Source organism: Hydra vulgaris, chromosome 06 (assembly GCF_038396675.1).
Source record: "Hydra vulgaris chromosome 06, alternate assembly HydraT2T_AEP".
Lineage (NCBI taxonomy): Eukaryota > Metazoa > Cnidaria > Hydrozoa > Anthoathecata > Hydridae > Hydra > Hydra vulgaris.
Window position 1 is genome coordinate 15649036 of NC_088925.1, and position 13465 is coordinate 15662500.

General features: G+C 30.0%; 1 protein-coding gene across 1 annotated transcript in view; it reads right to left on the reverse strand.

Moving 5' to 3' along the window:
* LOC101241475 (mitogen-activated protein kinase kinase kinase kinase 5) overlaps nucleotides 1-13465 on the reverse strand; it is a 103377-nt gene that overhangs the window by 52589 nt on the left and 37323 nt on the right. The window contains exons 14-16 of the mRNA XM_065799338.1: nucleotides 12224-12276; nucleotides 5615-5637; nucleotides 1228-1327 (exon numbers count right to left, since the gene is read on the reverse strand). Coding sequence (XP_065655410.1) covers nucleotides 1228-1327; nucleotides 5615-5637; nucleotides 12224-12276 — 176 coding nt within the window. The remainder of the gene's footprint in view (nucleotides 1-1227; nucleotides 1328-5614; nucleotides 5638-12223; nucleotides 12277-13465) is intronic.

Sequence of the window (13465 nt, forward strand, 5' to 3'; positions counted from 1 at the left end):
GTACTTACCAATGATGAGGTGATTTTTTTGAGTCTTGTCAGAGGAGGTCTGTCACAACAGTAGACTCCATTCACTATTAGGGAGAATTTCAAGCAGATACTACAACAGATACACTTAATGTAGAACAAATAGCAACTCAAGTCATCTCTATAAAATATGCAACTCCTGTAGGAACTCTCAAATTATCACATCCAAAAGGTGGTGCACCTTTTAAAGTTAAAACAAGTAATACTACTTGAGCCTCATAAACATTTAATATATGTTTAATAGGCTCAAATCCAGTATCAAAACTGAAGAACTTTTACTAGTTCACTTAAACACAGAACTGTGAAACCATGAAGAAATTGGCCATCAAGAGAGTCAGTGACACTAAAATTGTGGAGACAAATTTTCTAGTTAAGTTTGAAGTTATTAGCACACAGTTGTCTGAATTTTTTATTCAAACCAGCAACCGAGCTTTATCAACCAAGAGAATTGCAGCCACTCCACTGATTATGTGGTTATGCATTGTAAAGATCTTCTGAACAAAGTCTTCTTTTCTCAAATAGTTTTCCAGAACCATATAGTTATGTTGGGAATTCTGTGTTTTTTCAATTTGGGAATTGAAAGTCTTTTTTGGCATCATTGAGCTAAATTCTCATCATAGAGCTGTGATTTGAGGTCAACAAAAACTTCTAAATAAGAAGATTGATAAAGACATCAGTGTCAAGCACCAAATGATTGATGTTATTTCAGAAGGACTGCAAGAACTTACTTAATTTAAACAAAGTCAACTTTGTTGTTTCATGTGACAAGGAATTTGCCAACATCATTTGTGGACTTCAGAGCCATGTAAGTACTCACCCTTGCTCATGGTACTACAACAAAAAGGAAGAGTTATTTTCAAGACAGCATTATAAAGTTGAGTCTTCAGCAAATAGAACTTAAGATTCTCAGGAAGATCATTAATATAGATAAGAAACAATACAGAACCAAGGATAGAACCTTGAGGTATCTTTTGTATCCCAGAAGTTACTGGAAACAAAGCAATATGATGGCCTTTGAGGATGACTTTAATAAAGCGGTTAATTAAAACTGTCAGAGTGTTCTCCAGAGTTTCTAAAAACTGGAATGGCAGTTAAAAAGTTTCATCACATTCAAAAGTTTTATCGCTGTGTGTTTAAATGTGTAACAAAATTAAATTACTCAAGAAATAAAAAAAAATTCAAATGTAAACTGAAAACGAACCTCGTTTATTGCACTAACTTTTCTGGGAAGAAGCTTTGGAACATTAAAAGATGCATGTGGCAACATTGGTTGATTAAGATCTTGTTTTATAGTAGAATCTCTAATAATAAATTAAAAAATAAATAAATAAAAAAATGTCAAAAACATAAACAGTTAAAATGAAATTATCATGTTTTAAAATATATTTAAAAAAATATTAATTGTAAGATTAATTTAAACAATAACTTGAAAATAACTTCATGTTTAAAATGATAAATACATATTTTGTAATAGGGTCAAATCATTATATTTCAACCAATGGCCTGTGGCTTACTATCTCTGATTTTCCTAATTTTTACATATTGTTATGTGCATCATGTAGATAGGTTAAATTTGAAATTTCTGACTTCCAAGTACAACAGTTCGGAAATTATAGCCTTACAAACATGACACAGTGGCCCCCCTCAATTTACACATGGTCAAAACAGACTACTTTAGAGCTGTATAACTTTTTTCTCACTTTCAACAAGTGTCTCATTTTTCTAGAACTATTTTCTTGATAGTTCTCTCTTTAAATTAGTGGTTTTTATTAACTTGTGTTAAATTAGAAAAAAATTATGACCTCCTTAACTTTGGAAAAAATCATAAAATTGCTAAAATATGTTAAAATGAAACTAACTGTAGCATTATTCTATTCATCCACAAGTCTTTACAGGTAGGTTTTCTGATTAGCTACTACTGTCTGTAATAAACGGGCAAAATATAGGCAGCTTGTTGCAGTTTAGAACTTAAATATATCTTAAAGAAAATGTCCACTCGCCTAAAAAGTCCAATTTTCAGCCATTTTGAGATGCTTGTAAATTTTTCTAACACTTTGTTTTGATCTAAGATTAACAGCATATAAGACCATTAGACCCAACTATCTGAAAATGCAAACATTATAAACTTGTCAAACCCACACCAAAAATGACAACATTTTTAAATTACCCTATTTTTCAATCATCAACGGTTGTATGTGTTACTAGAAACCAGTGCCACTCTAATCTGCCAACTGGCCTATGTAAAGGGTGCAACTAATTATAAGTCATTTCTTAATAAAAGAAAAGATATGGTTGGTTGTCCTCTTTTTGATCTGGTCTTTATAGTAGATAGGGGCACAAATAAAGGGGGCAGTAACTTTTTAGCAGAGGCGTGGTGGCCCCAGAGGCTAAGCAGGATTCCCGCATGGGCTTTTCAATTTTTCCTCTAAATATAGGACTTTTAGCAAATTTTAATTTTTCTACATTTTAAAGAAATTTCACAATCATTTAAATATTTATGTTAGCACAAATTAAAATTTTATTAATCACTTGATTTTAAACTTGATTTCAACTTTGAGCGCAATTATATTAGTATTTTGCATAATAATAATATTGCTCTGAAAACAAAGTAGATGTTTTAAAACGTATTATGATATTTTTTTCATGAGAAAAGTAATGAACCCATAAACGGTTTTTAACGATCGTAATGTTGACAAAAGTTTAAGAAAGTCCGCAGACCCAACATTAATAATAGCGATTATTATTGTTGGACTTAAATTAACTTAATTTTAAAGTTAACACCAAAACATTTTTCTTAAATGAATTAAATCGCAATACAATTACTATATAGTAATTGTATTGCGTTTTAATTCATTTAAGAAAAATATTTTGGTATTAAATTTTAAATTAGGTTTTATATAAATAAGGATCGAACTCATGTTTTGCATTTTTGTAACCTTTCGAAACAGATATAAACTTCTTTAATAATAAATAAAGTTTTTTAATTTTATAAAGTTTATATTATTGTATGCAAATAAAGAAATCACTCCGTTATATCCTGTCCTCAGACAGATTTAAAAAAGGATGATGAACTGCTAAATGAAACTACATTATAAAAACTTTTATGTTTAAATTATGTCAATAACGGCACCATTTTTAGAGCGGCATTTGAGCCGTTGCAAGTTTATCCTAAAATATTAATAAAAGTTAAAACACCGAATGAAACAAAAGCATAAACTAAAAAGAATTTTCTCATAAAATAAAAAGAATTTCTTAATTTTCGAGATTTTCAATATTTATTTTAGAAAAATAATTATATATAATTTAAAAAAATTTATATTGTTGTACAATAAAATATATTATATAGTAATAAAAAAATTAAAATCTTTGATTTTTAATTTTGCGTTAGGCTATGTTCTTCAAACTAAAATAAAATACTAATCGTATTTGCTTGCGGTAAAGTTGTGTTTTGAGAAAATCAAAACAAAAACGTAATCGCTGCATCGTGTTTTTACCATTTTTTATTTTGAAGTATTACAAACAATATTATTAATTACAAATAGTATTATTTCAACTTGTTGGTTTGTATTAATGATTTATTAGAAAAAGGTCAGTTACGAAAAACAAATAAATATATTTGTTTTTCGTATGGGCCTTTACATAAAGCATATATGGTAAAATCCCGCATATATTGGCCTTTTAATAAAAATCCTGCATGGGCTTTTTAGAGCCACCACGCCCCTGCTTTTTAGAGACCTTCATTATGGTTCAAATAAAGGTCTCTATATTAATTTACATATTTAGGTACTTAATATCTAAATATCTAAATTAATTTCAAAATAAAACCAATATGTCTTTAAATTCTGTTTTATTATAGGTAATCGGTGGTGTTTATGTGGTCTGAATCCACCACCACCACCATTCACTAAGGTGAGGGGGAGGGGGGAGGGGTTTTGGGGTGGCACCAATCAAAGGGGGAAGAAGGGCAACCAACTTACAAAGATACAAGCATTCATTTTCTAGCATGAAACATACATAATTCATTTTCTAATGAATATACAGTTAAGGCCATTAGATCTTTATTGCATTTTTTCACGCTTTCACCATAGGATTCACATTTTGATAGTAACTATCAAAAATATGTGCAAGATTTACCAGCAAATATACAAAGTAATGATCTTAAAAGGGAATTAACAAAAGTTAATTAAATTTCTAAAAGTTATTTGAATTTGATGTGCCACCCCAAAACCCCTCCTCCTCCCTCTCACCTTAGTGAGTGGTGGTGGTGGGGATCCAGACCCCATAAACACCACCGATTACCTATAATGAAACAGAATTTAAAGACATATTGGTTTCATTTTGAAATTAATTTAGATATTTAGATATTAGGTACCTAAATATGTAAATTAATTTAGAGACCTTTATTTGAACCATAATGAAGATCTCTAAAAAGTTACTGCCCCATTTATTTGTGCCCCTATCTACTATAAAGACCAGATCAAAGAGAGGACAACCAACCATATCTTTTCTTTTATTAAGAAATGACTTATAATTAGTTGCACCCTTTACATAGGCCAGTTGGCAGATTAGAGGGGCACTGGTTTCTAGTAACACATACAACCGTTGATGATTGAAAGATAGGGTAATTTAAAAACGTTGTCATTTTTGGTGTGGGTTTGACAAGTTTATAATGTTTGCATTTTCAGATAGTTGGGTCTAATGGTCTTATATGCTGTTAATCTTAGATCAAAACAAAGTGTTAGAAAAATTTACAAGCATCTCAAAATGGCTGAAAATTGGACTTTTTAGGCGAGTGGACATTTTCTTTAAGATATATTTAAGTTCTAAACTGCAACAAGCTGCCTATATTTTGCCCGTTTATTACAGACAGTAGTAGCTAATCAGAAAACCTACCTGTAAACACTTGTGGATGAATAGAATAATGCTACAGTTAGTTTCATTTTAACATATTTTAGCAATTTTATGATTTTTTCCAAAGTTAAGGAGGTCATAATTTTTTTCTAATTTAACACAAGTTAATAAAAACCACTAATTTAAAGAGAGAACTATCAAGAAAATAGTTCTAGAAAAATAAGACACTTGTTAAAAGTGAGAAAAAAGTTATACAGCTCTAAAGTAGTCTGTTTTGACCATGTGTAAATCGAGGGGGGCCACTGTGTCATGTTTGTAAGGCTATAATTTCCGAACTGTTGTACTTGGAAGTCAGAAATTTCAAATTTAACCTATCTACATGATGCACATAACAATATGTAAAAATCAGGAAAATAAGAGATAGTGCCCCACAAAGTTTTCTTTAAATTGGTTGAAATATAATGATTTGACCCAATAATATAATAAGTGCAATATTATTTTAAAGAAATGCATTATTTGGTGAGCAGTTAACGGCATACTGAAATAGAGGACTAGGGGCTTCAGTACATACATCAACCCACTAAATAAGCAAGGAGTGCCTCTACATCAAATTATATATACATTATATAATCTAATATATATACACCTTTTATTTACCACCTTTTCAACGGAATCAATATTTATAAACCTTTAAATATTGTTAATATCATATAGAAATACATCTAAAAAAAACTTACTGTTCTTCTCTTTGGATAGTTTCCTGCACAAAAAAAAAAAAAAAAAAAAAATATATATATGTATGTATATGTGTGTGTGTGTGTGTGTGTGTGTGTGTGTATGTGTGTGAGTGTGCGTGTATATACATTCATACGTGCATATATATATATATATATATATGCATGTAATAATCTGGTAGTGGTGTAGTGGTAAAGCGCTTGCTTTATAAGTGAGAGGTTCCAAATTCGATCCCTACCACGTCCCTGGTAGTACCGCGCTCAACTTGTTTCTCTGCGCAGCAGCCTTGTTCATCAAGGTTGGTGTTTAGGAGTTATAGAGTTGAGAGAGGGTTATAACCACTATTAAGTAGCCTCCTCATCTGTAGTGGACTTCTTGGCCTTGAGGAGGTGAATAACAATATATATATATATATATATATATATATATATATATATTTATATATATATATATATATATATATATATATTCCGGGCATTTTAAAGGATTTGCAGCTTTATGCACAACTTTTGCATCATTTTGTTTGTACCATTCCATAGCCAGTTTACTATAATGACTTAAAGCTAAACCAGACAGAACACATACTACTACCATGTGATTTATTAAGTGGTAAAAAACATTTTTGTGAAAACTCTATAAAATATATTTTACTAGAAAGTGTGGACTCAGAAATACAGGGTGCTGGATTTTTTGCCACACCTGCAAATAGTTTGCCAAGTCAAGGCTTTTTTTTTGAAAACTGCATTTAAATTTTTCATTGTTTTATTACAGCACTAACAATTTATAGATGATCGTACTTGGTATAAGTTTCATCATTTTCAATAATAAAGAAACTTTTTTAAATTTCAGAATGGCCGGGCACTTTTTGTGATTCAAAAGAATGAAGACCATGTTTATTTTGAGCTTTTAAAACAAAACTATGAGAAAATTTGTATCATTTTGCACATTCCTTTAGTGAGAGGCTTGGGCTGATCTTAAAACTGGCAACCAGTTATTTAACCAGTTTTATATCATGAAAACCCTCCTTTCTTTCACTATCAGATTTGCATTTGATTGATATTGTTTGGGAAATATGTTAACTAACAGTGCAGGAATGTTTGGGAAAAACATGACTAACAGTGCAGGAATGTATTTGCAACTATTTTGCTATTAAATTGTATCTTCCATTGAGATTGACAGAATATTTATGCATAATATCTTCTACTTTATTTTTAAAACTCATTTTAAGTTAAATGGGAAAACTAAAATATTTTTATGAAACTGAAAAATATTGTTAACACAATACAAACACAATTAAAAATACATAAATACAATCACTGAAAAAAATGGCGTATTTATTTCTTCACATTTATTTCTTGTACATGCCTTAGTTTTGTCAAAAACTAACTGATTGCCACAAATCAGTTAAGTCGAACTAAAGGAAGCAGTCAAGCATGGAAAAAATATAGCAATATATGGGATCCCTGAACCAGCCTATGCAGCAAATGTTACCAGAGCACTACCAGTAGTCTTACACTGCATCATAGAGGTCTTAAGAGTACTAGTGGTGATGCTTTACCATAGGTGATAAAACGTACTTAAACTTACAAAAAAATTAAAAATAACATTCAAAATCACCAGATTTAAATCTGATTCAGAACATATTGGCTTGGATAGAAAAGAAAATGGGTGATGTGAAAACTGCATGCAACTGATCACTTAAAAAATGTTCTTTATTAAAATGCATATTTTTATTTTCCTATGAACATTGATTAACCTCGCAGTAAATTAATTAACTAATAAAATTTATACTTTAGAACTGGTTTTGACTTTGATTTAAAAAAAAAATTGTTACTTGGTGATTTTTCATGTGTAATATATACTTTTGTGCAGTACTGTATATATAAGTTAGTAAGTAAGTGATTAGTAGTGATGATCTTTCAAAGTTAAACCAGAAGTTAAAGAAAAATATTAATTTTTTACTCACCATTTTGTAAAAACTTTAGGCACTCTTTTTGTAGAATATATATATATCAGGACTCAAATTAAGCGTATCGCAAATCGCAATTACTTTTTTGCACCTTTGTGATTTTTTTTTTTTTAATAATTTTTTCACAATTTTTTCTTTTTCATGATTTTTTTCTTTTCTAATTTAGCCTTTTTTTTTTGCCTTTCTTAAAAACACAAAACAAATATTTTTTTCCAATTTTTTTAGTAGGGTCATAAATTATGTCATGCTAAATGTAGCTTTAATGTAGAAGTATGAGATCATTTGCTCTCTTGCGCAGAGATTTTCATTCAACATACAGTACTTTTGAATTTTTATTACTTAAACCTCTGTGTAGATACCAATAAATTCCAACTTCTATTTTAAAGCTAAATTTAGAGTGATGTACTTTATGATAAAGTACATAACAAATTTATGTATAATGTAAATCAAAACAACCATGAAGTTGAGTTATGAGGGCTGTCTCAGAACTACCTAGCCTAACAAAAACACAAAAATTAAAAAAAAAAAAAATAACCATAGCTGAAAGCCTCAACTTTTGAAAGCTTAACTATGAAATTTAATTTTTTTTTTTCCTTTTCAGATTAGCGACCATTAATAATGAACATTTTCAGTAAATTTTTAATATGGAGAAAATTGGTCATCGTTATGTAATATTTTTATTTAAAAGGTCTCAGTCCAACCAATATCAAAAGTGAAGTAGATTCTACTTTAGGGGAGTCTGCTCCCTCATTTGCAACTGTGAAATATTGGGTTGCAGAGTTTAAAAGAGGCCATATGACCTGTTAAGATGAACCTCGCAGTGGTTGACCAAATGAGGTCAGCATGCCAGAAATGGTTAAGAAAATCTACAAAATCATACTGGACAATCCTCGATTGAAAGTGCGCAAGTTAGCTAATATGGTAGCATATCAAAAAGTGCTGTACATCACATATTGACTGAAAATTTGAACATGAAAAAGTTGTGTACACAAGGGGTGCCACATTTACTCACAATCAACCCAAAACAACGTCATGAGGATGTTTCTATGAATTGTTTGGCGATGTTTTACAAAAGTAAGGTCAAGTTTTTGCGTCGATTTATAAATTTGGATGAAATATAAGTTCATCATTTCACTCCTAAAACAAAAGAGCAGTCGAAAAAATGAACTAAAAGGGGAGAATCGGCTCCAAAGAAGGTAAAAACAAATTCATCAGCTTGAAAAGTTCGATGGTTCGATGTTTCTTACAAGGTATCGAAGCAATTGAACATTGCTAGGAAAAGCGTATCGAGCTAAAAGGGGAATATGTTGAGAAATAAAAATAAATTTTTTCAAAACTTTTGTGTTATCTTTGTTAGGCTAGGTAGTTCTAAGAAAACCCTCATATAAAACTAACCAATAAATATACTAAAAAAGTATAAAAGTATATATATATATATATATATATATATATATATATATATATATATATATATATACATATATATGTGTATATATATATATATATATACATATATGGTGCAACTGATTGAGTTGAAAGTGAAATCTGGTAGAATTCAATTTTATAACACCTTTTACTAAGCAAAAATACTTTTTTTTTTTTTTTTTAAAAGAATCAAATTGTTTATATAGTTTCATAATTTTGCTTGTTTCTTTTATTTGAACATTGAACGTCTTGTTTCTAAACAAGTTGATTAAACTTGAATTTATTGTATCTTGTGGCAAGGTGTTCCAATAATTTGATATTCTGTTTGTGAGAAGTTGTGTCTGATTGTTTCATTCTTTGAACCTTATTTTTACTTTTAATCCAGTATTTCTATTCTGATTTTCATATTATGTCTTCTTTCTACTATTTTCTAATGTTTCTAATTTTATATAACTTAGCCTTTTTTATACACAATAAACCCTTTAAATTCTCCATTTTTGTCCCTTTATATTGTATTTTTTCGATTTTATCATCTTTTCCATATTACTGCACTTTGGTAAAAGTAATCGAAAACAAGATTATTAACTAAATAACTTTACTAGCGTAAAATTATTTAGTTAATAATCTTGTTTTCGATTACTTTTACCAAAATGCATTATTTTGCATTTATTATTGTTAAACTTAATTATCCACTCATTTGATCACTTACTTAGTTCATCTATATTGTTTAAAAGATTTTTTTGTCCACCTAATTCTTTATCACCAAAATCACTTTTGTATCATCAGCAAAGAGCTTTACAACATTTTTTAGATTAACACATAAATTATTTATGAATATAATATATAGTATAATATATAGTAGTTTGTCTAGTACAGACCCTTGGGAAACTCCACTTAAAACATTTTCCTGTTCAGATACATGTTCTGCTAAAAGTACTCGTTGTGCTCTATTGCTGAAAAAACCTTTGCACTAATTTAATACTTTACTTTGAATTCCGATTGCTTCTAGTTTCACCAAAAGGCAAAGGTGTGGTTAAACAAACAAAACAAAAAAATTCTTTGTTTAATTGTTTACTTTAAAACCCATTGAATTATAAAAATTAGTTATGTTTAAATTTTTAATAATACTCTTCATGAAGAAGCAATAAATCATTTTTAGTTCAGTAACAAGTTTAGTTTTTGTTTTTGTCTACTTTTTTTTTTTTTAATTTTATTCTTACTCCTTTGGTCTATAGATAGAACATGCTTTTGCAAAAATATTAAGTTTTTATACTACTGTGATCAAAAAGTAAGGTGAATTTTTAATTTAAACTTCCGGCCATATTCGAATCGTCCAATCTTTTTTATTTTTAAATTGGTAGGAATATCATTAACATTTGCGCCAAATTACATGTCAAACTCATAATTATTTTTTTTGTTTACGCTTGTTTCTGAAGTACCAAAAGTGCATTCGGCGATTTTCACGATGTCTAATTTTGTTGAGCAAAGAAGTGCTATTAAATTTTGTTTGCGGAATGATATTTCTCCTGCTGAAACGTATCGAATGTTGCAAAAGGCCTGCGGTGAAGAGACTATGTCTCAAAAAAATGTTTACAAGTGGTACAAAGACTTCAAAGAAGGCCGAGAACATGTTGATGACTTGGGACGCTCCGGACGACCATCGACTTCGATTGATGATCGCCACATCAACAAAATCAAAGAATTGGTGCTTGCAAATCGTCGGTTAACCATTCGAGACCTTGTTGACATGGTTGGAATATCATTTGGGTTGGTGCAAGCGATTTTTAAGGATCATTTGGGCCTCAGAAGACTCAAATCGTTTGGTGCTGAAATTTCTCAATTTCTTTGAAAAAGAGCGTCGCGTTAAAACGTGTGAAGCAATGCTTTCTGACTATCAAGACGTCTACAAACAAATTATTACTGGCAATGAGACTTGGGTCTACGCATACGACCCTGAAACAACCGACCAATCGAGTGAATACCGTGAAAAAGGCGAGCCGAGACCGAAGCAACCACGTCAAAGTCGCTCAAAAATCAAGGTCATGTTGACTGTTTTCTTTGATCATTGTGGTGTCGTGCACTACGAATTCCTTCCAACTGGCCAAACTGTCAACAAGGAATATTATTTAAGCGTTATGCGACGTTTGCGTGAAGCTATTCGCAAAAAAGACCGGAATTATGGGCCAATAACTCTTGGATTTTGCACCACGATAATGCGCCTTTGCACACAGCACTGGTTCTTCGTGAGTTTTTCGCCAAAAACTCTATCCATGTTGCTCCACAACCACCGTATTCGCCCGACTTAGCACCGTGTGACTTCTGGCTGTTCCCAAAGCTCAAGAGACCACTCCGGGGAAATCGTTTTGAGTCCATTGAAGAGATCCAACGTGAATCGGCACGCGCATTGAAGGCTATCCTTTCCGAGGACTTTTCAGCATGCTTCAAAGACTGGAAAAAACGTTGTCAAAAGTGCATTGGGGCCGGGGGGGGGGATTATTTTAAGGGGGATGATACAGATTTGGAAGAATAAATAAAGATTTTTCATTTTATAAAAAAATTCGCCTTACTTTTTGATCAAAGTAGTATTTTATGATGATAATGTTTTCAACAATTGAAATAGTTTTTTATAATTATGATAATTAAATTAAACTTAATTGGTTATCATGAACAGTTCAAAATTATTCTTACCTTTGAAATATACAAAAGCTTTTTACTAGGCTATACCATAAATAACTCAGCAAATATAAGAGATAAGAGAATGAATGTAAATTCTTTAATACCACAGCCAGATAGTTCCATTTAGTTAAAGTAGTTTGACACTTAAGCAAAAAATTAGATACTACTAGATGTAATGTCAAACAAGTAAAGGCAGGAGCTTGAGGTAACCATCGCAACTTAAAAAATCTCACAAAATAAATTATTAGTTTCCAGGCCACTGGAAAGCATCTTCAAAATTTATCATGAATAAGGATTCAAAAGACAAAAAAACAAAAAAAAAAAAATGAAAAACAAAAAAAAAAAAAAAAAAAATTGCAATTAACTCTTTTTGTACTTATTTCCTAAAATAAATTTAGTTGTATATTTAAAATAATTAATATTAAAAAAGGTTATAAACAAAAGCTTATAAACAAAAACATTTGTTTGCTTTTAAATTGGCAAAAGTTTGTTTTTTGTTTTTTCAACTTATTGCAAAATAATTGAAAAAAAAAAAATTTACTGCTCTCTGAAGCTCAGTTTCTTTTTTAACAGGTTGTGCATTTTTTTCTGGATCTAAAAAATAAAAAATATGAAATTCTAATATTGCATAACTTTTTAATTATTATAAATAGGTGTTAAATAACATGTTAACATAAGGAAATAAAAAAAGTTAGTTTTGCATTAAAAATTACAAACAAGGGATATCAATAAAGCAACCAAAACAAGGGATATTAGTAAAGAAACCAAAACAAGGGATATCAGTAAAGCAACCAAAACAAGGGATATCAATAAAGCAACCAAAACAAGGGATATCAATAAAGCAACCAAAACAAGGGATATTAGTAAAGAAACCAAAACAAGGGATATCAGTAAAGCAACCAAAACAAGGGATATCAATAAAGCAACCAAAACAAGGGATATCAATAAAGCAACCAAAACAAGGGATATCAATAAAGCAACCAAAACAAAGGATGTCAATAAAGCAACCAAAACAAGGGATATCAATAAAGCAACCAAAAAAAAAAGTAAGATTATTAGTCTTTCAATTAAAATACTTTAAGAAGATGGTTTTTCAAGAATAAATATATCATATAATTTGTGCTTGAATATTTTTAAAATAAGTTTCTGTCAATTTGAATTTGTAATGATAGCTCATTCAGAATATTTTAAAACAATTCATATTACAAAACAGCATTCAATCTCAAACAGTACAGCTTTTCATTTTTTAGTCAACACGCCCGTAGTTTTTAGTTAACAAACCCATAGCTTTTAGTTAACACATTCATAGTTTTTAGGAAGTAGAGAGAATAATTAAAAAGAAAAAACATTTAGAAAACAGCTAAAAAAAAATAATTAAAATGCTGCAAGTGATGTAAATCAGTAAAACATGAAGAATGGGAAAAATTCCAACAACACAGTAGCATATATAAAAAAGAAAACAAGACAGCTTATGACAAAGTTACAGTAGCACAAAAGTAGCTGATAACGCAGGTCCAACAGCATTTACAATACTTTTTTGCAGCTTGTTTAAAAGAGAAAGAGCTTCGATAGAAGACTCAGTCCTAAATATTAGAACAGTATTCCATACATGGATGGATAAAAGATTTTTAAAGGTAGACAATGGAATCAGAAGTAATAAAATCTTTATTGTAAGTACAATAAAGAACACCTTAGCACATGAGACTGATTGGACACATACCCCATTGGTTGTTGAATATTTATTGAAAATAAATAGAACAATGAGGACATACAGCCTCATTGT